This window comes from Coenobita brevimanus, chromosome 110 (assembly GCF_032717465.1).
Source record: "Coenobita brevimanus isolate Jiangsu-jjx chromosome 110, ASM3271746v2, whole genome shotgun sequence".
NCBI lineage: Eukaryota > Metazoa > Arthropoda > Malacostraca > Decapoda > Coenobitidae > Coenobita > Coenobita brevimanus.
This window is the reverse complement of record NC_137063.1, coordinates 38,056,144-38,081,157: the sequence shown is the minus strand read 5'-3', so window position 1 is coordinate 38,081,157 and position 25,014 is coordinate 38,056,144. Positions and strand designations below refer to the sequence as shown.

General features: G+C 39.9%; 1 protein-coding gene across 2 annotated transcripts; it reads left to right on the top strand.

The window, feature by feature from the left end:
- LOC145417436 (regulation of nuclear pre-mRNA domain-containing protein 1B) lies at positions 1-23,365 on the top strand. 2 transcript variants are annotated; one of them, XM_080286120.1, is made up of 8 exons: positions 1-183; positions 6,610-6,849; positions 10,407-10,448; positions 10,785-10,901; positions 11,019-11,188; positions 14,695-14,794; positions 16,986-17,161; positions 23,190-23,365. In XM_080286120.1, the coding sequence occupies exons 1-8, from the start codon at positions 33-35 to the stop codon at positions 23,334-23,336; spliced, it is 1,143 nt and encodes a 380-aa protein (XP_080142246.1). In that variant the 5' UTR covers positions 1-32; the 3' UTR covers positions 23,337-23,365. The 2 variants fall into 2 exon arrangements, with proteins under 2 accessions (XP_080142246.1, XP_080142247.1); XM_080286121.1 differs by lacking the exon at positions 10,785-10,901.
- Positions 23,366-25,014: the final 1,649 nt, after the last annotated feature.

Below are 25,014 nucleotides of genomic sequence, written 5' to 3'. Positions count from 1 at the left end.
TGTAGAGTTTAGTGCATAACGTAGGCATTATCATGGCTAGTTTCAATGAAGATGGATTGAAAAAGAAGCTTGACGACCTTAATATGTCCCAGCAGTCCATACAGACAGTGTCACTATGGCTGATTCACCACAAGAAGCACGCCCATGCAGTGGTGAATGTGTGGTACAGGGAACTTATTAGTGGTGAGTATTGTCCGAAATTGTTGTCTGTAAGGAAACGCATGTCAAACTGAGTAGTTACTTGAAAACGGTAAACATACATCTTACTTTTAGCAGTAGAAGTACCTTACCATATCAGTTCTTGAATGTACTACAGTGACGCTGTATTTCCAATATCCTGTTGGAATGAAGTGTTGACAGAATCCTTTATTTTTTATAGTTTAGTGAATATAGTGGGCTTTGGTTCCATTATCGTTTCAGCCCCTAATGGAATTCATTATTTTTCTGATCGCCAATGGATAGTTCTCTCAAGGACAAGAACTTTGAATACCAACACTTACCACCGCAACTCAGTAGTAATGACAATACAGATTTTCTTTTTTAATTTTCTGAAATTTCGGTCGGAAGCTGTCATCACGGCCAGATCTGGTGAGTTATGAGTGCTTTCCTATGTTGGTTTCCACCTCACTTTACCGGCCTTGAGCGGCAGCCAGTTTCAACCCGATATGAAGGGTGGTCATTTTGAATGAATCATGGAGCAACCTACTTACAATTTCCTTTGTTTTAGGCCAATCATTTCAAACTTAATTTCCCTAAACAGGAAAGGGAGGCCTTTCATATGAATTTGAATTTAGTCTAGCTATAGTGACCGTCCTGTGCAGATGTCCGAGTTCTGACTATGGGTTTTACGAATTCATTGTAAATTAAGGTTACCGTAGTTCATTTAATACAGCACGGCCCTGTACATGGTTAGGTTTGATTGGTTAGGTTAGGTTAAATTAATGAAAAAGAAAAAAAAAAAGACAAAGTTACTTCAGTTAATACAGCATAGCCTTATATAAAGGTTAGGTTTGATTGGATAGATTAGGTTAATAAAAAAAACACAGTTAATCAAATATATAATTCCTTTTTAAAACCTATTTTAGTGATTTCCTTACGATTTTTATTGGCGATTATATTGAAAAATTCCCGTTTCGGGGGGTTGAAGTGGGAAAAGGGGGGGGGGGCAAAACTCGAAAATGGGTAATTTGCAGTAAAATCGAGAATAAAAATCCTACAGAAGACACTAAAATCAGTAGGTTTCTGAAAAAATAAAATTAAAGGGGAGTTGGGGGCTTAAACAATAATTTTACCTGGGCCTTTTTAAAATGTTGTTTTTAAAAATATTTGTAAATAGGAGGCCTCATTATTGTATGTAATATATACTGCACGTCTTATATTTGATGGAACATGAAGTTACTGTAGCTATTTAATATAATCGCAGAGCGTTATTTTACTAACATGTACTGAGTACCGGTATGATATTTTAATGGATGTCTCGTGTGTGTATAAAGATTTGCCTTATGATTGCACCTGCCTTTGCCATCGCATGGTGGTGTGATGATTGCGCCATGATTAGCAAACGCTCTTAACACATGATACAGTTTTGGCGGAAGTTTTATGCAATGCACATTTTAGTTTGCATGCTGTTAGGTAGGTTATAATCATAGGGGGGTCTGGGAGCAAAGCCCCCCAGTTAGGCTTCCACTGCTAATGGGGAGGGGGGAGGTTCTGGGAGGATGAAGTTCCCCCTAGTTAGGTTTCCACTGCTAATGGGGGGGGGGATCTGGGAGGGTGAAGTCCTCCCAGTTAAGTGACACGCTTTTGTAGATGTGTTTTCGCCAATATGTATGATTATTAAATTATGTACATTTGAGTATGTTTGGAGCACTGGCGCGTTTAGTCAGTGGGATTGGCAGTAAGCACAGTGTTGCAGGTGTTGTTCAGGTGGCCTTATTTAATAATGCAGAGTAGGTATATTTTGCTGTCTCTCTTTATTTCGTTTGTTGGAAATTAAATGTTGATTATATACTTGCGATGTAGCTATCTAGTACTAAAATTACTTTGGTTAAGAACATTGGTTTTAAGAAAACAACATGAGTCCTTGTGTCACCGTCATTCATATTTACCGTTCTTAATAGTCTCATATTTTTCTTATTATTTCTGGGGTGGTAAATAAACGTTCCTTGTAAAATCTGTTTTCCTGTTGTTTCGAAGTGTTCCGCAATGACAACTCTTGTTTGATTCGTCAGCTTAATGGCAGAAGAGAGAGTCTTAACGTAAGTGTTTAACTAAACCTAGCCTAAGCTAGGTTAACCATACCTAATAATTTACCCTAATCTAATCTAACTTAACTTCTAGTTGGGAAATAGTATCCACCTTTTTAGTATGTTGAGTAGGTTTTTTCCATTATGCCGTAAACAAACAAGCGTAGGTACGGCTTAAGGAACATGATGATAATGATAGGGGAAATTTTTCAGCAGGTAAAGGTAATTTATTACCTTGAAAATAGTTTTAAAAAAATACAGAAAGCAAACTGGAGGAATATGAACTGAAATGGTAAGGTCTTTCTGCTGCTTAACCCGAGACATCCCGTCGACGTATGGGTACGTTGCAACATTCTGCATTTGCCAGTCCCGTCGATGTATTGGTACGTTTTGCAGTTGCAAGGTCCCTAATTTGCACAATTTTCAAGTTTCGCGCGTGATTTTTCGTAAGTATACACGGGACACCTTCCTCTATTCCTCTACAAGATGCCAAGCAGGGACAATGCCTTACGCCGCATAACCTCCCCCCCCCCACGCACGCCATTGTCTCGGCAATTCACCTGTTACCAGTGACCTGGCCAATAAAGACATTCAGGGCCAGAGTGATTCCCCAATCGATGACAATGTGGAGGACAAAGTTTACATAGCATTAGAGGAAAAAACAGTCAGAAATGATGATCAGGTAATGTGGCAAAAGATGGTTAGGAATGGTGATGAGTTAGTGAGTGAAACAATGCTTATAATGCCTATATTACTGTTTGAAAACCAATATACTCTCATACTACATATAAATTCATACCAAGTAAATAAATAAATACCGTTTAGGAGTGGTGTGGAATAGTTATCCTCCCATAGAACTCGTTTTCTTTGCAGCCAGCCTGATAGAAAACCCTGTAAGGTAAGGAGGTACTCCTACCTGTATCGAGTATTTTAAACCTCAGGTGAGCGATTTCTCTATGTATTTTCGATGTTTCTCACCCAAAGTGGAGGTTTTAGCCAAAAATTTTTTTTTCCAAAAATGGTCGGGACTGCGGGGTGTCAGAGGTGCGAAAGTGGTCGGGACATGACGGGTTAAAGTAAAGTGTACATTTACCATGAAAACTTTGGATGGACTGCAGGAGAACTCCCGTTAATAAATGATGAAGATTTAATGACGGTTATTTTAGAGGAGTACCAGTATGTGGAGTTACATGGAAAGACGGACTGTCAGTGAGGAAGTGAAGGAGTGTTGTGGTTCGGATGTGATAGAAAGTGCTAAGAGAAATACATTGAGGTGGTTTGGTCATGTGGAAAGGATGGAGAGTGAGAGACTAACTGGTAGAGTATGTGAGTGTAGTGGAGGGGAGGAGAGGGAGGGGGAAACTGAGGATGAGATAGAGGGATAGAGTAGAGAGGTATATATATGAGAGTGGGGAGGTGTAAGTTGGGGGGAGGGCAGCAGAATTGCAGGGGACAGGGTCACATGGAGGCATTTTGATTATTGTGATTTTTACCAAATGGGTACTGCCTTTCCATATTTTCTATTGAAATGAATCTTTCATAGGTCACTTGTTATTTTTCCGGAATTACCATAAACTAGGCATTTTTATAAACTTACGGTACCTCTGAAAACTGTAAATGGGGATTTAGAATGAATAAATATTCTGATAACATCTACCAGTGGCTGGCCATATCTAACATTCCTAATGCTTATTTTTAAATTTGAAAGCTGGCTATCAAAGGTTGGATTAGGTTATGTTTGGTTAAATCATTGTTTCCCATAACACTGACACACTTATTAGTGTTTCTTTCTTTGTGTAGCTACATTTGAGTATGTTTGATACACTGACACGTCCAGTCAGAGCAATGTGGCCAGTTGGAGAGATTGTTGGTAAACTCAGTGCTGTGGACGACCTGGCTGCTTGCTTAAGTATCCTACCCAAAAATATATAGGCTATACACCTGTATATGTTTTTTTTTTTTTCCCAATTGCATCTTGCTTCCAAAATTTAACATTTAACAGTTTGTGTTGCTGCTCGCTGATGATACACTATTGTTGAGTGAAGATGAATGAGAGTTGCAAGGTTTGGTGAATGAATTTGTGACAGTGTGTAGGAAGAGGAATCTGAAAGTTAATGTAAACAAGAGTAAAGTTATGGTGTTTGAGAGGAATGAAGTCACAGAATGCACAGTGAGGTTGGATGGTGAGGATATGGAGAATGTGAGTGCATTCAAGTACTTGGGTAGTGTGATGAGTAAGGATGGAACTTTTGGGGATGAAGTGCTTGAAAAGGTACAACAGGGAAGGAAGGTTGTTGGTTCACTGAAAGCAGTGTTGAGAAATAGAGAGGTGAGCATGGAAGTTAAGAAGTCACTGCATGATAGTATTGTGATCCCTACCCTGACGTATGGAAGTGAGGCATGGACCTTGCTAGAGGGGAACAAGTCAAGAGTGAGAGCTGTGGAAATGAGTAACTTGAGAGGAGCATGTGGAGTGACAGGGAGGGACAGGTTGACGAATGAAGAAGTGAAGGAACGTTGTGGGGTGGATGTGGATGCAGTTGAGAAGATTAAGAGAAATACACTGAGGTGGTTTGGACATGTGGAGAGAATGGAGAAGAGAGACTGACTAAGAGGGTGTATGTAGGTGAGGTGGAGGGAGGGGAAGACCAAGGATGAGGTGGAGAGATGGAGTTGAGAGGTATATGAGGGAGGGGGGGAGTGAGTTGGGGGGAGGGTAGGCAAATGGTGGGTGACAGAGCGATTTGGAGGCGTTTTGTCTGTGTCCACCCTTTGCAGGATTAGGGCGTCGGGGTATAGATAGATAGAACTGTTTGTGTTGCATAGGCTATGTACTAAAATTGCATTCCTTGAGATCATGAGTTTGTTACAGTATAATATAGATGGAATTGCCACATTTGTTTGGTAAAAATTACCGCAATTTGTTTTTGACCACCCCAAGGTATCTGGCTATAGATAGATAGACAGATTAGCTTCCATTATTGTAGATTCATTGATGACATCCAGATTCTGCAGAAATATCATTTATGTTGCTGAAGATCGTTTAATTCATTCACGACACCCAAATCTTGAGAAAATAACATGTTACTCAAGAGCACAAAGTTAGGTTTGTTGAAATTGGTGGTGGCTTCCTACAGAGGGCAGTGGGTTGATTCAGATCCAAAACTCATTTGTCTCCAGATCGTTCAGATTAGTAGGTTAGATTAAGTTAGGTTTGATTGGATTAGGTTAGGTAGGGTTGATTCAAACCCAACACTGATTTGTCCCCAGATTGTTCAGGTTAATTAGGGTAGGTTAAATTAAGTTAGGTTTGGATGAACTAGGGTAGGTTAGGGTAAGTTGTTAGGTTGGGGTAGGCCAGATTAGGATAGGTTAGTAGGGATGAACAGTTAGTGAATGATTGACTGTGGAGTCAAATCAACCTAAAAGTCCAGCATGGTGGATGGCTGCTTGCGATGGTTTGGGTATAAAATCTGTTGCTTTATACTGGTAGTTGATATCTTCAGAATTACCGATATGCCTTTCTGCAACTTTTTACAGCTAACACAATGATAATTACCTGTATGTTATACTTTATTGAAAAAAATATACAACTTTAAATTTTATGCATGGGACCTCTCCTGTAGTTTCACCAAATCTTCAGTGGTTTAGAAGACACAGGGGGTTTAAATAATCTTCACGGGTTGCTGTTAACTAGGCTAATACGTTAACAAACCTGATAAGTTGTGGTGATAGGACCTGTGATGTTTTGGTGACCTCTCGACAAATGCTTTTCCTTGTTATGGAGCTCATGGACAAACTGTGGGAGTCTCCTATTATCAAATAATGCAAATATTATGACAGGTATTAAGTTTCATAGTTGTATACAGTAATTCATGTATGACACCAAATGCCATTGAAGTAACTTACATGATGCTAAGGGCACCAAAGTTAGGTTTGTTGATGCCTATGGAAAGTGTCCTACAGAGAGCAGTAGGTCTCTTTGAACCCTAAAGCCAGTCCTCCCATAGTTCCAGTTAGGTTAGGTTAGACTGAATGAATTAAATACCGGTATTAAATAACAGCTTGGTCATATGGCTCTGAATAAAACATTGCAACCTGCATTCTAGAACAAAATCATTTTCTGCTTCCTAGAAAAAGTAAAATGAGGAACAGCAAAAAATAAATAAATAAATATAAAAGGTACCGTATAAAAGGTGGAGGAAATCCATCTCAAGAAAACAAAAATATCAGTTGGATAGTCGGAATCTCCTCCATGCTTTGCCTTCAGTATGAACTGCAGCCTGCTGCTTTTTGCACATGATTACCACCAACTCCATTACCTTTTTAGTTTTTACTGATACTTATTTTTTTATTATTTCAGCTACAGACTCACGCAAGCTTACCTTTATGTACTTGGCGAATGATGTTATCCAAAACAGCAAGAAGAAAGGCCCAGAGTACAACAGAGAGTTTGGCAGTAAACTTGGGAAGGTGTTTGATCACCTTGGAGGACTAAGGCTGGATGACAAGTCAATCAAGGGACTCAATAGGCTACTGACTGTGTGGGAGGAGAGAAGCGTCTTTGATGCTGATCAGATCAGGTCATTTAACAAAAATTTTAGTAAGTATTTCAGTGTGGTTTTATATTTAGCATGTAGTTCCATGTTTAGGGATGGTCGTATTCCAGTCTTGAAAGCACAGTACAGCTAATAGATGGACAGCAGCTGAGATTTGTGTTCCATTACGTATTAATAAACCCTGCTGCTGGCACTGACAAGGAGCCTGCATGTGGTGATGCTGTGTACCATGGATGGAACAAAGCAGCTGGGCATTTACCCAGGAGTCAAACTTACATATTTTTATTTCCCAGTACTCTGCCATAGGGAAGGACCCTGATTTGACTCGGGCAGGGTGCTGTCTAATATAATTTTTTTTTTTTTTTTTTTTTTTTTTTTTTAATGTGTCCGACTCTGGGCATAGGCTTCACAGCCTGCTCCCAAGGCCCAGTAGTCCTCCTAATGTGGACTCTGATTCCCCATGCAGTTTATGAAAATGAGTAAACTCTGAATTACCTGGCATATAGTGGCCAAAAGGGTGATGTACTGATGGAAATTGATGTAATACAGTACAATATTCTCCCCAAACACCCTGAGAGGGATTTAACCCAATATAAAACCCAGTTGGTATAATTGTACTGTATAGCTGTTCAGACATAGAAAAACACCCTTGAACACTGTAATAAGCATGATAAGATGTCATTGTACAGCATACAGCATACTGTACTTGTGCTGTACATCCAACACCTGGAGGCAGGGAGAGGCTGGTTAGCAAATCAGACAGAAAGAGGATAGGCAGACCTAACCAAATGTGAGGAGAGAAAGAGACAGGTGAGGCATGAGTGACAAATAAAACAGAAAATGTTAGGGGGTATAAACTTTCCTGAGAGTAGCTGGAGAATTTCTTGATGTGATTAATCCCATGTGATTAGTTGCAGTTATGGCCATGCATCAGACAACCTTCCCTGCCGCATCCTTGACTTCCACTGCCCGCACCATGACACCACTCCTCTGTTGCCAATGGTACCACTTCAATGCTGCCAGGTGTTTGGGTCTGGCCATTATTTTTCCATTCAAGACATTGAAGTGTCTGCCCATATTCAGTCCTGTACTGCAAGATTTGTTCTCGTGCCATCTTGATATCCTGCAGGGTCGTTTGAGGGGCACCAAAAAATTCTGCCACCTTACTCATTGTCCATCCCTCATCCAGTTTCCCAGTATCTCTTGCTTCTTTTCGAGAGATAGGATCTTCCTGGGGCACTTTGCTTGGTGGTGCCATGGTGATACATGCCAGCAGAGGACACAAGGTCATCATGACGTGCAGAAGACAGGGTTAACAAAAAATGCAGTAAACGCCATCATAAGCACAACTGTCACATGGTGATACAGAACTGGAGAGAGATTGCAGAGCATCGGCCTAGGGGGAAGAGGGGACCAACACGTTGTCATATATTTTGGAACGAGATACATGAGGAAAAAAAGAGAATGAAATATATTGAGGAGTAGGAGAATACATACAGTAGCAGTATTTAACAGTGTACTGTACTGAACATGAGAAGAAAACAAAAGATAGGGACATACAAGCAACGGACTAGTAAGAAATTTGTTAAATTTTTGCAACATCCAAAACAGTGTACTGGTGATGAGACTGAGGGCAGTTTTTTGGTGCCAACACCTGTGCAGCTAGGAGGAAAATATGGAAGCTGAAAAATCAAGCAGTTAGGGATGCCTTCTATAGCGAGATGAGGAGAGTGGTGGCTGAACAGGGAGATGTTGACAGAAGTGTTAATGAACAGTACAGAGCCCTCAAGGGCAACCTCTTGAGAGTTACTGATTCAATGTGTGGATGGACAAGGGGCCCCCCCCAAGACATAAAGCAACATGGTGGTGGGATGAGGGTGTAGAAGCTTCAGTTAAGGAGAAAAGAAGGCTTTTCCTGGAATAGAAGACGGGTGGTAACAGAAAGGAATATTTGACTGCTAAGCATTGGGCTAGAAAAGAGGTTTACAGGGCGAAGTCTGAGTCACCACAGTGCTGCTTGTACCCATGTGACCAGATCACGTGGTGCCCCCGTTAATTGGGTGGAGATGCAAATGTGGCATTCATCCATGAGCCAAACCTCAACACTTTTCCCCGTGCCTCACTATGACGAAGCACTGAAGCCACAAGGGAACATCAGTTTACTGCATGGGACGACCCTGCAGAGGCAATTGCTTGCTTTTGGTTGATGCATCTGCTTGACCTGATGAACTGGGGTTGATCAACAACAACAACAGTTAAGACTGGGGTTGATCAACAACAGCAACAATTAAGACTGGGGTTGATTAACAACAACAACAACAATTAAGACTGGGGTTGATCAGCAATAGCAGCAGTTCAGAGAAGGGACGGAACTATGTAACTGCTGTACTGTACTTGCATCTTTCAGATCATTCTAACAGTCATATGGTTTATGAACTAATGCAATGGGAAATCATCGTATTTGTCATGCACTAGTTAATATGAATATAGGTTGTGACTTGTTTTTAATGAAACTGCATCTGTTGATATGTGAGCTTATGAAAGAAAAAAATAAAGCTAGTTCAAACCATTTAAGTCAAATGTACTTTATGTGTATGTCTTTCTACGTAGTTTTATTTGGTACGGTGTTTAACATCTTAACCCCTGTAGCCCCTGCATGTGTTCTGTGCCTTCTTCGTTTTATTCTAGCTAAAGCCACATGATACTCAGCACAGGTAACATGTCCCTAGGCTGTAGGGGTAGACACACTCAGTAATCCCTTCAGGGTAGGCATATTTATTAAAATAAAAAGTAGTAAACAGTAGTACTGCATATCCTACATACAGCATGTGAGATTTCATTGTCTTTTTCAGCATCCCTTCCCTTTACCATATTGTCATCACCAATTTAACCCAAATTCCCACCTAAGAGATTTACTGATTTATGATATAATAGAGCTGGGATCCGTGAGGAACAATGTGGTTGAATCCTGTTGTGGTGAATTGGTTCATCAGTTTTCCTGGTTTGGGCTGATCTAGTATACAGTAAACCCTCGATAAAACGAACTGACTGGGGGGAGAGGTGAGTCGTTACATCCGAAAGTTCGCTATATCCGATGGTCATTATTAACCGAGGGATTACCGACCCAAGTTCGCTATATCCATGGAGTTGTTCGGTCCTATGTACGCAACCACAACTTACTCTGTGGAGTTTCACATGGAGAATTCAGTGGTTTATGTAGTTATACAGCACATGTACAGTAAATACACTACCATCTTGTATGAAGTTGTACATATAAATACAATGCCTGTAATGTTATGTAGTACTGTTACAGTACACTTACCATGCCAGGGAGTGAACTTCCACCAGATATAGCGACCAAAGGTCGCTATATTCGGTGGTAGTTCACTCAGGCAATGGTGGGTCGTTATATCTGAAGTTCGCTATAAAAGGGTTTGTTATATCTAGGGTTTACTGTATATATATAATTTATGGTCTGGTCATGTATGATACTTATAAGACTGTTGAGTGAATAATATGTTAACTGTGTATTGTATTCTGTTCTTATTGTTTTATGTAGTTTTAATATGGAATAGTTTAACTGCTCCCTTTTTTCTTTCAGATAAGGATCATTCTAAGGAGAAGAGCAAGAAGCGTGATCACTGTAAGTTTTAATGGTCGTTCAAGAAGCATATCTGATGTACATATAGTTACAGTATTTCATTCAATGATATTTTGTAATACTGTATTTGAATACCTCATGATTATATGCTGAGCAACTATATCTTTAAATCAGGTTCACCAAACATGAACATATATTCAGTATATTGTGGTGTACAGTATTGATGTTTCTGGGTATCTGTGTGACATACAGGCAAGTATATTATGGCACTACATGTTTTTATTTTAATTGATGTTTAGATTACATGTATAATGCTCTGCACTGTATGTCACTTAAATGATGTTTCCCTAATGAATATCACATCTTTGTTTTTACCAGCAAAACACGGGTCATCAAAACGCAAGAAACACAAGAAGGATAGTGAATTACTAAATTCACATCTTTTTTATTTACCTACAAAAGTCGAGTCATCAAAGAGGAAAAGGCACAAGGAAAGTGAGTCTACTGCAATCACTTTTTTTTTTTTTTTTTTTTTTTAACAAGCAACACAAGTAATACAGTAAGTAATAGAAGGAGTTTGAATCATTTGAATGACTCATGAATTTTTTACAGCAAAATATGAATCCAAAAGCAAGAGACACAAGAAAGATGTTGAGGAATTTGAGGAAATAGCTAGCGAGCCACGTGTGAGGAGAGAAAGTGAGTTGACGGAACACTCACCACAGGACTCCACACCTCCTAGTGACCCCCCGGAGCCTGAACAGCTTATTGAAGCTCTGCAGGTGAGACTCAGTTGGTAATCCTGGCTGTACAGTCTCTTATTATGGCGAATAGTGTCTTGAAATATACTGCCAGCAGTGTCCAGTATTTTGAAAACTTGGCAAGTGGTAAGTGGGGGTGCTTACCATCCAGTCACTCGCTGTAGTGCTGCTTTGGGTTTCTGCCCTTTCATTTCTTCATTCCTTCCTCTTCTATCTTTCTTTTCATAATTTTTTCCTCTTTCTTTGCCTGTGGGTGACTTTACACTCCCTCTTTCGTCTTTCTTTCCTTCTTTCTCTCCTCTTCTGCCTATGGGTGACTCTACACTGAGTGACAAGCCAAATGGTTTCCTGTACACCAGGAAACCATTTACTACACTGGGTGGTAACCATATAACCAAATTACGGCGTCTGGTAGTTGAGTGGGTAATTAAGGTGCTCCAATTGGATTGAGCCTGTGTAGGTTTATATCCAAGGGGTGGTTGGGGTGTATTGCTTGCATAGTGCCACTCAGGGATGAATGAGGCTGGTCACTGTCATCTTAAATGTCAGGACCAACTTGCCTAGCCCTGGGCTCCTATGCTTATGGGGCAACACAGGATTGGTTGATGGATGGATGGCAACATGTATCGCGTCCTTGTCCAGATGATGCTTGATATTTCTCAGTAGCTTGTTGTCATCACTTAGTTAAGAGAGAATTTTTATTACTGTGTCTGATAAACTCAGTATGCATTCATCATGAGCATGCTGATGTATCATAGACTAATTGCAGGAGAGCAGAATTAAACTTTTTGGCTGTTACTAGACTTAGTGGGTAATTATTGTGCTCCAATCGGATTGAGCAGGTGAAGGTTTATATCCAAGGGGGGGTTGGGGTTTATTGCTTACGTAATGCCACTCAGGGATGAGTGAGGCTGGTCACTCTCGTCTTAAATGTTAGGACCAACTGCCTAGCCCCGGGCTTCTACACTCCTCATGGGGCAACGTAGGATTGGATGATGGATGGATGGACTAGAAGCAGTGTTCATTTTATTTTTTGATTGTTTTGCAGTTATTTTCTCCATTATATCAGAAATTATTGGTTCTTCTTCAAGTTGTTTTCATACTTAATTTCCAGTTTGCTCTCATTTGTTCTGAATAAGGAGCATGGTTTTAACAGTGGTGGAGACCTACTGGACTTACCTGGGATCCAGTGTACAGTTAACCTGCTGAATCATGCCCAGATTGGATCAAATTATACATTGGGTAGGTTTAGGTGTGGTTGAGTGTATTTCATTATGGTTACTGCCAGTATTTGCAAGGTAGAATGCATATGCTAGTTGGTGGAATGATGCAGATAAAACATCAAAGGAAAAAAAAAATGATTTAAAAAATGAGGAAAAAATAGGATGGAAACTTCAGTGAATGCTATTGGGAAGCTGCTTTTGGTAATGTGGTTCAGGTAAAACTATCAGCATAAGTTTACAAAAACATACATAAAAATATTTGAAATAGCTAAAGTGCTGAATGCTGATTTGGTGACACGAATTATATTCACCATACTATGCAGAAGTTAGAGACTTTGAATTGGTTATCATGTGTTATCCTCCAAGATCCTGTAAATTTCACCTTGCATACCACAGTCACATGGTCAGATAAGCCATCACAATATCCTCCTCTTCACAGTGCACCCCAGCATCTTTCTTTCCACAAGCTTTCTTAATTGGGTTCCTTTCAACATTCTTACCAGTCTCTTTCTACTGTGTATGTGATTTGCTTCTTTGTGTTTGAAATGTGAATTACAAATTCATAGTCTTTTTTTATACATGTCTGTCAATCACTGGTCATTTATAGTCTCCCCTGGCACTCGAAAACAACCTTTTAAATCATTCACAAGACTTGTGTTAACTCTCCTATTCATGTCACTTATCTAAATACCTGTACTTTATAACTCCTCTGCATTGGTCCTGTTACAGTACCCTGTCCAGTTGGTCCCCCAAACTGTCCTCTTCCACACCTCTGTCATTACAAGGTGCTTATGCAATGATCAGTGCCACTTTCACTATCATACTTTGGATGTGCATGCAATATGATTATGGACATGCATGCAATGTGATATGTTTATTATTTTTTGTTACCATTCATCAACAAAGCAACGCTGTCTCTCTTTACACTTCTTGTGTGTGTTCGTACTTGACCATAACTAATATGGCAACGTCCCATTTATTTATTTTACTCTCTTTCCACATAGTCTCTCAAAGCACCATCACATCATGCCTGTCTTCCTTAACATGTAAGTTGAATAAACCTTCCTGGCTATTTATTATTCCTTGCTACCACACATTAACAAAGCAACTCTCTCTTTACACTGCTTGTGTGTGTTTGTACCTGACCATAATTAATAGGACAACTTCCTATTGAACTACTGTACTTTGCAACCTTTCCACTTAGTCTCTCATAGCACCATCACATCATGCCTGGCTTCATTAACAGGTAAGTTGAATAAACTCTTCTGACTGTTAATTGACGTTTGTGTTCGGGATATCACATGCCTTATCTTAACCCCATATACTGTGTATGTACTGTAGTTTATATATACCTTATTTCTGCCCCCATTGCTAAGCCTGCATTTAGGGGTATCGTATCTCGGGGAATACATGTACATATTTATATACAGGTACCGGTACACCGGGGGAGGTGGTGGCTGAATCGATAGAGAGGCGGCCTACAGTCCTAATGGACCCAGGATTGAATCCCGGCTGGGGCAGGGAACAGTTTAAGGATTTGAATTTCCTAAAAAGCAGACTTTCCTGATCTACCAGATGACCCACCGATATGTCGTAAAAATACCCCTGTTAAGACTAATACACCAGTCCTGTATGAGACAGCCCTAGCATGTATTCAGTATGGACGGTGGGTGTTAGTGCCGAAGTGGTGACATGTGGAGGTGTAGGAGGACTACTGGGCCTCGGGATAGGTCACTACCCCCGAGAAATAGGCCCTGAAGCCTTTGCCCAGAGTCAGACGATATCTATCTATCTATCTATCTGTCTATATATATATATATACAGGTATATATATATATATATAAGATATTGAACAGCCATGAGGATATTGCATATCCCTGCCTCACATCAGTACAGTAGGTACTAATATTGATCAGTCACTTAGACATCCATATATTTTTACATATTCTTCATTACCTCCAACAACTCGATAACATTTTATAGTTTTCCATCTGCACTGTACATACATTTGTTTGTGGCCATCCCTTATGGGATTAAGGCATCTGGCAGTAGATAGATAGTTAGATAGATAGACCATACATACATATGGTACATAACACATTCCAGTACTGATGTTGACCTTGTCATAGATTCTTCTAGATCCATAAATGCTGTAATAAGGTAACTATTCTTGCATGCTATTTTTCCATCTACCATATTGCAAGCATTAGATAAACACATTCCTTACCAACTGGAATTGCCAAGATAATTAAATAATAGCTTGTGGCAGACTGGTGTAGTGCAATTTCTTCTTCCAAATTCAAGGAACTGGAGAGTGCGGCCACGTCTGATGCAGTGGTTCGAGAGAAGATTGCCAGTCTTCCTGATGAAGTGTCTGATGTCACCCTTCTCAACAACTTACAAGGTAGATTTTTCTTATGTCATTAAATATACAGTTCCTGTATTGTCTCTTGCTGAATCCAACAAACTTTTGTTGGGTGGTTTAACCCCTAAAGGCCTATGTCTGCTGAATGACAGTTTTGGAAAATGTAGCTTAAAGTCCTGTGTCTGTCGATGGTACAGAGCCTACCAAAAACTGGCGGTAGGTAGCAGCACCGTCTCATTTATGACTCATATGGGAAAAGCCAATGGGGACTACAGTATCTGGTGGAGTATGGCTGGATTGGGCCTCTAGAGGGAAGGGGGCAATCCCCCCGCCATCTCTCCCCCTACCTCTGCCTCACTGGGCCCTCTCATTATGGCCTCCTAATCATCCATACCTCCATACACCTTCTGGATACCATAGCTGGTGTGTGTAGCAAGCATACTTCCATCCTCCAATCCTCCTCACCCCCAACACCTCCCTTCCTCCCTCAATCCACCACCACACTCCCTCCACCTTCATCTTTTCCTTTTGTTTCCAGACACGTGGGGTTTTCCCTTGCTGCACACGACTATAAACTTTATTTTCCTTTCATGATCACTGTTTCATCTTGTTTTATGCCGAGGCATATATGTTGTTTACAGTTATTTTTGTATGGTTATTAGCCATTCTCTGGTAAATTCAAGGGTGGACTTTTTTTTTTTTTTTTTTTTTTTAGTACAGTAACCATTAGATGTATGAGCATGAGATATACATTTTCAGGTGTGTACTATAAATTCAAGCTCTTGAATATGTATGAACAAAATTACGATCCGAGATAGTCGAAAAATCATACCGTAATTGCGTTTCTGGGGATAGGTTCTCTGTGAAATTTGCGGTCTTTACGGGTAAAAAAAAAAGAAAAAAAAAAAAGTAATTATATTTGAGGTTCAGGATTTAGTTACCTCATGACTGCATTGAGTATATTTGAGGTTCAGGATTCAGTTACCTTATGACTGCATTCAGTAATACAGAGAGTTCTGTTGTAAGGAAAGTGCAGTACCGGTAATTATCCGTTGTAGCCGGAGTAAACTATGTATTTGTATTTACAAGCAGTGGTGACTTTACACTCCCTCTTCTGTCTTTCTTTCCTTCATTCTTTCCTCTTCCTTCTGCCTTTGGGTGAATGGTTTCCTGTATATGAGGAAACCATTTACCACGCTGGGTGGTAACCATATAACCAAATTTTGGAGCCTGATGGTTTAGTGGGTAATTATGGAGCTCCAATCGGATTGAGCCGGTGAAGGTTTATATTCAAGGGGTGGTTGGGGTTTACTGCTCATGTAATGCCACTCAGGTACGAGTGAGGTTGGTCACTCTCATCTTAAATGTCAGGACCAACTTGCCTAGCCCTGGGCTCCTATGCTTCTCATTGGCCAATGTAGGATTGGATGATGATGATGATGATTACCTTCTTTCACGTAACACAGATGGATAATTAATTAGATGCTCAAGAACACTTAAAACGTGAAATTACCCTTGGTGAGATATGACGGATTGAAAAGCCATACTCCACTTCATCCATTTGTAAGACAAAGCAGATTTTGTCAGCATAAGGATGTGGCAACCCCACTGCCCAGCACCTGTGTTATAAGGAGCCTCATATCCCCTAAGCTCAGGTAGAAAGGGTAATGTTCAAAGTTTCCTTTCTCTTCTGATGCATGGGTTACGCTGATGATGGTGATGTGTAGCACTAGTACAGTAATAACAATAAGAACAATCTTGTCTGTTCTAGAATGAATGGAGAAGCATACAGTACTTTTAGACTACATAGGTAACATCAGACTTCTGTAACTTACAAAAATTGTGTGTTGGGAGAATATAAAAAAAAGTGTTTGAAATGAAGGCTGATGATAATGTTGAAAAATGAAGACTGTATAGGATGTGGAAGATGTGAGTGGAGCAGTACATTAGCAAGATTGGAAAAGTGGAATAACTGAATGAGTAAGAGGAGCACATGTAAAGAAAGTAACCTTAGAGTGTTTCTGGCATGGCCTTCCCCATTTCATTGGGTTGCCAGGAGAGAGCTAAACATTATTATTCTTTTTATTTTTTATTTTTAATCTCTTACCCAGTACATTTATTTTGAAGTACAGTATTTGGTCTTCATATCAGGTAGGAACAGTTGTCACAGCTTGAATGTTGAAGCATGAACATACACAAAGTTTAAATATCCACCATAATTCATTTGCAGATTTGAATGCAGCTCGGGCACTTAGTCAGAAAGTGGAGGAGGCGTTGGCGATGCTGGAGGTGTACAACAAACGACTGGCAGAGGAAATGGAAGCTCGAAAATCAGTGGCTAGAATGTTGCATGATTATATAGCCTATCAGAAGGACCTTTTAGCACAGGCTGAGGAAACATTAGAGGTACATCATGTTTGGATGCAGTTGCATGTATTCGTGTTTGTGAATGATTGTATGAGGTCTGATCAAAAAGTAATTGACCATATTTTTTTCTTAGAAACCAGTAGAGCAAGGAGATGTGACTCAGTGGAATGTTACCTAGAATTGTTGTGTGTATGCTTGAGTATGTTCAGTGCTGCTGCCCAACCGAGCCGCTGCTGACCAGCATGTGTTTGAGAACGTGTTCTTCATGCCTATTGCATTTTCGTTGTACTGCGATGACCAAGTGAATTGAGCAACATTATTGCATCAGATTTTGTAAAAAACTTGGAAATGCAGTGTGAAGCCATCAGGAAGATTCAGCAGGCTTTTGGTGATGAAGCTATGGGTGTTAGGTTTTGCACATGTACGGTGCAGGTGGTAGGCTGCTAGGTGCCATCAAGAGTTTTTATGATGGTAGTGAGTCATGTGTAAGAGCAAATGGGCATCTGAATGATTGGTTCACGATCAGTGTGGGCGTGTGGCAAGGTTGTGTGATGTCCCCTGTTTGTTCAGTATGTACAGTATATGGATCAGGTGAGGAGAGAAGTACAAACACAAGTAATGGAGGGAGGGATGGCATTGGTAATGAATTGTGATGGATGGAATATCTTGAATTTGTTGTATGCTGATGATGCAGTGCTACTTGCAAATACCGGACAAGAGCTTGGTAGACTGGTGCAGAGTTTTGTAGATGTCCATGAGTGTCATACTTTGGAAGTAAATGTAGAAGAGAGTAATGTGATGGTGTTGAGAGAAAAGGTAGCTTCCAGAGGAATGTTACAGTGAATGGAGAGATACTGGAATTGATGAGAGAGTTCAAATATGTAGGTACAGAGATAGAAAAAAGAGGAAAATGTACAAAAGAAGTGGAAAGTAGAATAACATAAGGAAGAGAAGTAGCTGGTGCTATGAAGGTCTTGATAAAAGCAGAGGCTTGAGTTGCAGCTGCGCAAGGCTTACATGAAGGAGTGTTAGTGCCAACTTTAACACACGGATGTGAGACTATGGTGTGGCATGAAAATGAAAAGAGTAAGAGCAGTGGGGATGGAACTGCTGAGGAATGTATGTGGAGTATAGAGAGTGGATAGGATACAGAATAATATGATCCATGAAAGATGTGGAGTGAGGAAGTCTGTGAACACCAGCACTGAAAAGGTGCACTGAGATGGTTTAGTAATGTGGAGAGAATGGATAACAATAGAGTGATGAAAAAGGTATATCTGAGCTAATTTGAAGGAGGGAGGAGGTGAGGTAGGCCAAGAAGAAGGTGGAGGGATGTGGTGGATGAGTGTGTGAGGAAGAGAGGTGTGGAAGTTGATGGCTAAGGGACTGACAAGAGACCGACCTGCCTGGATGAATTTTGTGCGGAGAAGCGCATAACGGGGCACTTGGCACCCCTTTTTAACGTGACAGTGATCGGATTGACTCTTATCAGATAGGTATATGTGAAGCTACAGAACGTGGTGAAATTTTTTTGGGCCTATCTGATGGAGCCAGGATTCCATGGGCTTGAATGATGAGTGATTGGAAGCGTGGCCTATTGAACTGGGCAAACTTAGGCTGTCTGGACGTTCCTACTCCTCACCCAGCCCTAGAGTGGGAAGTCAAGTCTGGATTTTTTTTTTTTTTTTTTTTTTTTTTAAATCAGTGTTGCTCATCACATATATGCTCCTGAACGGCAAACAATCAATAAAGAGCTCAGCCTGGGAGTTCTTCATCACATAGGTGATGCAGTGCATCACAGGAGATGAGAGTTGTATAAAGTAGAGGAGTAGCAGCTCCATCACGGCAATACTCCAGCCTACTCATCCCATCTCACCTGTGATTTTTTGGCTAAACAGAAGATCATACAAGTCCGGCAGGCTCCCTACTGTCATGACATGACTCCCTGTGACTTTTGGCCATTTCCTAAACTGAAAATTTTGCTGAAGGGTTTAAGATTTGAGAACACAGAAAGAAGATAAAGACAAATATGACAAAGTTCTTATTGGCAGTCCCCAAAACTGACTTTTCAAAATGTTTCCAGCAATGGAAAGACTGCTTGGTTAAGTGTGTTTAGTCCCAAGGGGCATACTTTGAAGGTGATTAAAGTCAGAACTCAGTAAATTTCCACCCCCCCTCCATTACAGCTAAATGTCAGATACTGTACTTTTTTATCAGACCTCGTATACAGTATGTTTAATTGTGGCTTTAGAAATATCCTTTTTATACAAGATCCTTTTCAGATTTGAGAAGTTACATACCTTCATTTAATTTATACAGTGCCTTCATATTAGCACATAATATTACAAGATGGTGTTCATTCATCTCTGTTCCTGTCTAATGATCTAAAGGGGCTATGATAAATTTTGAAGACAGTCATGTGTGAGTGTAATGCTGTATGGTTGTGAGACTTGGGCAGTAAAGGAAGAGATTCTTCATAGGCTCAGACATACAGATGGATGTGTAGTGCATCCTTGAATGTGAGGCCTGGGGGGCAAGGATTGCGATTGAAGAGTTGAGAGGAAGCATCAGGCCTGAATGTATTGGTGTGTGATGAGGAGGTGTAGATTGAGATGGTCTGGGCATGTTGAGAGGGTGGAGGATGACAATTGAGTAGGGAAGATGAGAAGTGCGAACACTGGGGGTAGGGTTGCAAGAGTCAGATTGAAAAAGACCTGGTATGAGGTCATAGAGTGTGACCTCAGGAATAAGAGACTTATTAGGGAGGCTGCCAGAGATAAAGCAGTGTGGAGAGCTGCCATTAGGTGTCCAAAGCCGACACATGCAAGCATGTTGAAGCCTTTATAAATGATACAAATGATACGATGAATCACAGATGGTATCAGTCATATGATGAAGTATCAAGTGTCCTTGCATAATCCCTGTCATTTTATACCAGCTGTACATTTGATGACTCTGTTGCAATATGTTTCAGTAGATTACACAGAAAGAAGTACTGTTAGTCCTTAGTAGAAATAGTGGCTGTTTTCCAGAACATCACAACCTTTTCCATACAGTTACCTGGTAGTACTGTAAGTTGGTGGAAACAGGCAAATGTGGCTTATTGGTAACAGTGGAACTTTAATAGGCAACTTTTCTGTAATGATCTGTGGACTGAACAGCAAAGAAGTATGTCAGAAAAATTTTTTCATATGACAGGGACTTTGTTTGTTTTTTAAGTTATATTTCAGGGAAGAAGAAAATAAAAACCAGTATAACATTTGAAAAATGAAGATCATCCTAACATAACATTTTGTATCATTTGCCATGTTTGTCACTGCAGATGTCAGGTGATGATGAAGTTCATATTTTTGCATCATTTCAAGTGTTCCCAACAGACTTATTAATACAGGTTTCCATTAGGGGCCAGTTTTGAGCCTCTTACTGCTTCTTATGGTGCATGAAGCTTTCTAATGTGATTTCAGAACTAACTTCAAGGAGTGTGTGTTGTAGACAGGTGACTTGGTGTTGATCTTGGGAAATGGGAGAGGGTGGCAGAGGAAAGATCAGAAGTGGAGAGATGGAACAGGGTACAAAGGTTTGAGAGTAAATGTGTATAAAACAGAAGTGATGATACCTAGGGCTGGTGGTGATACTGTTGAAGCAGAAGGAGTATGACCATGAGCAATTTGGCATGAGAGTATGGGAAATAACTCCGTCTTGTGCAGTGTTTGTAATAAGTGGGTGCATAGGAGATGTAGTGGTATTAGAGGTAGGCTGTGAAATAACGTTGATTTTGTGCATGCAGTGTGAAGGGGAGAGCATGCAGAGATGGAGAGTTGGGAAAAGATTGACCTTGCTGAAGAGTCTCTTGAGTGCATGGAGTAGTTTTACTATTTGGCGAATGTTATAATTTATGTGCTGGAGGTGGGGCTGGAGCTAGTGCAGTTGATTAGGATAAGGAATGGTTGGAGGAAGTTCAGGGAGCTGTTGCCTCTCCTCACCCTGAAAGGGCTCCCTCCATGCTAAGGAGTCTGTGTATGCAGCATGTGTTAGGAGTGAAATGCTGTATGGTTGTGGGACTTGGGCTTTAATAAAGGAAGAGGATATTCAAAATCTTGAACACAGAGATGATAATAATCAGATGGATGTGTAATGCATCCATGAATGGCGGGCCTGTGAGGGGTTAGGACTGTGAATGAAGAGTTGAGAGGAAGGATGGGGCTTGAATATATTAGTGTTGTGATGAGAAGGGGCAGATTGTGATGGTTTGGGCATGTGGAGAGATGGAGGATGACAACTCGGTGCGGAGGGTGAGAGATGCGAATTAGAGGGTAGGTCTGCGAGAGGCAGACTGAAAAAGACCTGGGATGAGGTCTTAGGATAAGGGACTTAACATAGAGACTTCTAGAGAATGAGTAGCATGGACAGCTGCCATTTTGTGACCAAGGCTGATTCATGTAAGCATGTTGGAGCTTTCATTAGCAAAACAGATTTTGTATGATGGCTGTACATAATTTTCTGGTTGCATCAGTATAGCTTGCTGGAGGAAAATGTTCTCTTTTAATAGGCAATTGATTATGTCTGTTTTATTTCTTCTGTGAATATGGCACAAAATTAGGTGTTATACTTTGTAGTTTTTGCAAGTTTTTCACTTCTTATTTTTCATGTTACTTCTGCCACTTAAGGTGGATATTATGTTTTCATACTTGTGTGTGCATGTTTGCATATCTAGTCATTTTCTCTGGCTGTTCATTGTATTACAGAAATTATAACGTGAGGATTATGATGAAAATAAAATTATGATGTGGAGATCGTGATAAAAATCTGTAGGATGTTCCTGTTACCGGTAACAAAGATGAAATTATTAGATTATTGTGCAGATATGATCAGGTCAAAGGGCACAGTCATAACTTCACTGAACAAGTAAATATGTTGTCCCAAGAGTTTGGATTATGGTTTCCATAACATTTATGCTCTACTGTAGTTTTTCTGCAAAAAAACACTGCTGTACAGTATATGAATTTCTCAGCATGGCAAAAACACTGCGTGTAGGCACTGTCTTGGCATATTAGAGACCAGGATATTAAACAGACTGAAATCCATGAAGATCTATACGTACATTGTAAGAAGCCTTGGAGAAGATTACAAATTAGATAAGTTAATGACTGAGTTAGAAATCATTAGTTGGGATATTGTAGGTCTGAAGGATGTCTGCAGAAAAGAGGAAAACGTAATTCAGCTCCAAGACAGCAACCACCAGTTTACCACAGAGGAAGGCCAGATGAAAGAGTTAGCGGTGTAAGCCTTCTAATTAACAGATATCTTGCAGACAACATTGATAAATTCAACAGTGTATCTGACAGAGCAGCATGAATTGTATATAATTAGGCTAAGCAAAAAATACACCCTGAAAGTAATACAAGTATATGCACCGACTACTTTAAGCTCAGATAAAGAAATACAGTGGAATCACCTAAATTGTGCTTTTCTACAGTAAACAGCGAATTCATAATACATGGCAGCATCATGCAACAATTTGCAGTATCAGTAATTTGTGAAAATGACATGTAATTTGCAATTGCATCCTCAAAAGTGAAGGTTTTCTGATGCATTCTTGAACATCTATTATGTTGTGTTTGCACAAATGGTGGTTTCTTAATAAATAAAGCTGTACACCCTTATCCCGATATCCGGTGCATTGATAACTGATGATTTGTTAGCCCAAACAAAAGAAATTGGGGGACATTTCCACAAAATGGTCATTGCTTTGCTAGTCTGAACACTCTGCAGCTCCCAAAGTTTGAAACGCATGCGTCCGAACATGGATGCGATGGAATAGGGGTTGGCTGAATTAGTTTGTTAATTGAGCATCTGCTGTATATATTTACTTTTGAATGGTGTGTGAAAGATTATTTGGCCCCATTTCACTGAATGTTGTTTGTGTATTTTCTCTTTCTTTGTTTCTGGATCCTTCCTCATCTTATCTTTCAGACAGAAATTAGGGTTGGGAGGGTGGGTTGGATTAAAAATAAAAATGTAATTGAAGTATGTAATGCCATTGTTGAGTGTTTTATTCTCTCATCAGGAGCACCGACAGAAGCAGGGGAAAGTGAAAAAGGTACGTGAGGAACTGAAGGCTCACCTACAAAACCTACCAGATATTTCCAAGTTACCTAATATCCGGACAGGGGGTCTCGCTCCCTTACCCTCAGCTGGCGATCTCTTCACGTGATTGCTTTGTGCTTAATTGTAATCATCTACACCCTCCCTCCCCCCCTTTTTTTTTTTTTTTTTTAAGTACCAATCCAATGATGCATTTTTTATTTTGTTCCTGTTACTTTCAGATGGTTTTACTATAGCTCTGAAGAGAGATCTTGAACTCGGAGGATTAGATGCATTCTTTATTAATCCCTTCAATAGAAGAGGTTTTTCGTAAGGTGAATACAGTAATTTGGAAGTAGCTAGAATTATATACAAAATACATCCTGGGACTGAAGGGGTTTACAGTTTATTAAATTCTGTAATGGTGTGAAGCATTGTGCTACCTGAGGCATCAAGCTTTGTTATTTGTAAATGTTTGATCTGTTCCTGTTGACTTCTTTTGTTAGCCACATCAGTCCAGTGGTGTACCTTTTATTTTATTCTTGTTATCTTCAGATGATTTAACTTAAGGACGGAAATCAGTTTTAAAGGGATTATTGGAGACATTCTGAGCCTTTCCCAATAGATGGTCTCCCCAGAATTTGACAGAATCATCTGGAGTATGAAGAACAAAATGATGATGACATTTTTTTTTTTTCTTCATTACCATCACTGTAGAGTTTGCTTTTTGCATTATGTGTGCACCTACCAAGGCCTGTTCCTTCCCTTTTCAAATTACTGTACCCATTAATATTTTTGTTTTGCAGTACTGTACAGTATTGGTATTTTTTTAATATCAGTGTAAATGGCATAAATGGTGTGCGTGAGAATGTTGTGCCATATGCAGAAATAAACTGATGAAAAAAAAAAAAGTGGTAGGGAGTCTCCTTAACAACTGAGAATAAAGGCCTAAGAGAAGGACTAGATCCTGGTGTTTATTATTAAATTATTCAGTATCCACTGTCTGACAGTTTTGATAGTACACAGAGAGAACAACTAAAGTGATTCATCTGTGTAGTACGGTACAGTAGCACCTCAAGGTGGTAATATGATGACAAGTTGTTCTGTGATTGAATAACAAGCTAATTGAGAATTGTGGCATTAATAAGAAAAATTTTGCCTGTCTATGTGTGTATTACTTCTTTCTGGGAACTCCCACACATTGAGTGGCCATGACTGAATTTTCCAGAGTTCTTTTGCTATCACTCAGGATCAGTTGTCTCTCTTTCAGCTGAATAAACATCCCTTATCATTAGTGGGAAGAGAATAATGGAGTTGTCATAACCATATTAGAGTTAGTGGAGCTATTAACACTTTTAGGCTTCTCTAACTCATTCTTTGCTGAGTCAGACTGTATGATATCAGCCAGAATAAAATACTAAAGATAAGACCATGAAAGGGTTAATGCGTTCTCTCTGGCTTCTTTCCTTGTCTGCTTTCTCATTAGTAGATTACTTTGTTCTGTTTTCCGTCTTTATCCACCCCCCCCATTCTTGCCAGTTAAATTTTTCTTATCATCTTGGATTCTGTCCACATTTCCCATACCGTCTGTGCATGATTATTGCAGTTTGTCACAGCACACTTTGTATTCTTGTCTCTTTCTTCTGTACCAGAGCTTTTGTAGGGTATTTACACTTTGTTTTTTCCTCCCACTCAGGAGTTTTCAGCTCCCACTTATTTTGAGATGTGGCATGTTCCATGTCTTTTCACATGAAATCATTAATTTCATGCCTCCCTCTCTGACACTGTAACCTTGCTTTTGCCTGTGT

Coding starts and splice junctions, on each gene's coding strand:
- LOC145417436 (XM_080286120.1), top strand. CDS start 33: ATGGCTAGTTTCAATGAAGATGGATTGAAAAAGAAGCTTGACGACCTT. Junction 11,189..14,694: donor AGCTTATTGAAGCTCTGCAG/GTGAGACTCAGT, acceptor TCCAAATTCAAG/GAACTGGAGAGTGCGGCCAC. Junction 14,795..16,985: donor CCTTCTCAACAACTTACAAG/GTAGATTTTTCT, acceptor ATTCATTTGCAG/ATTTGAATGCAGCTCGGGCA.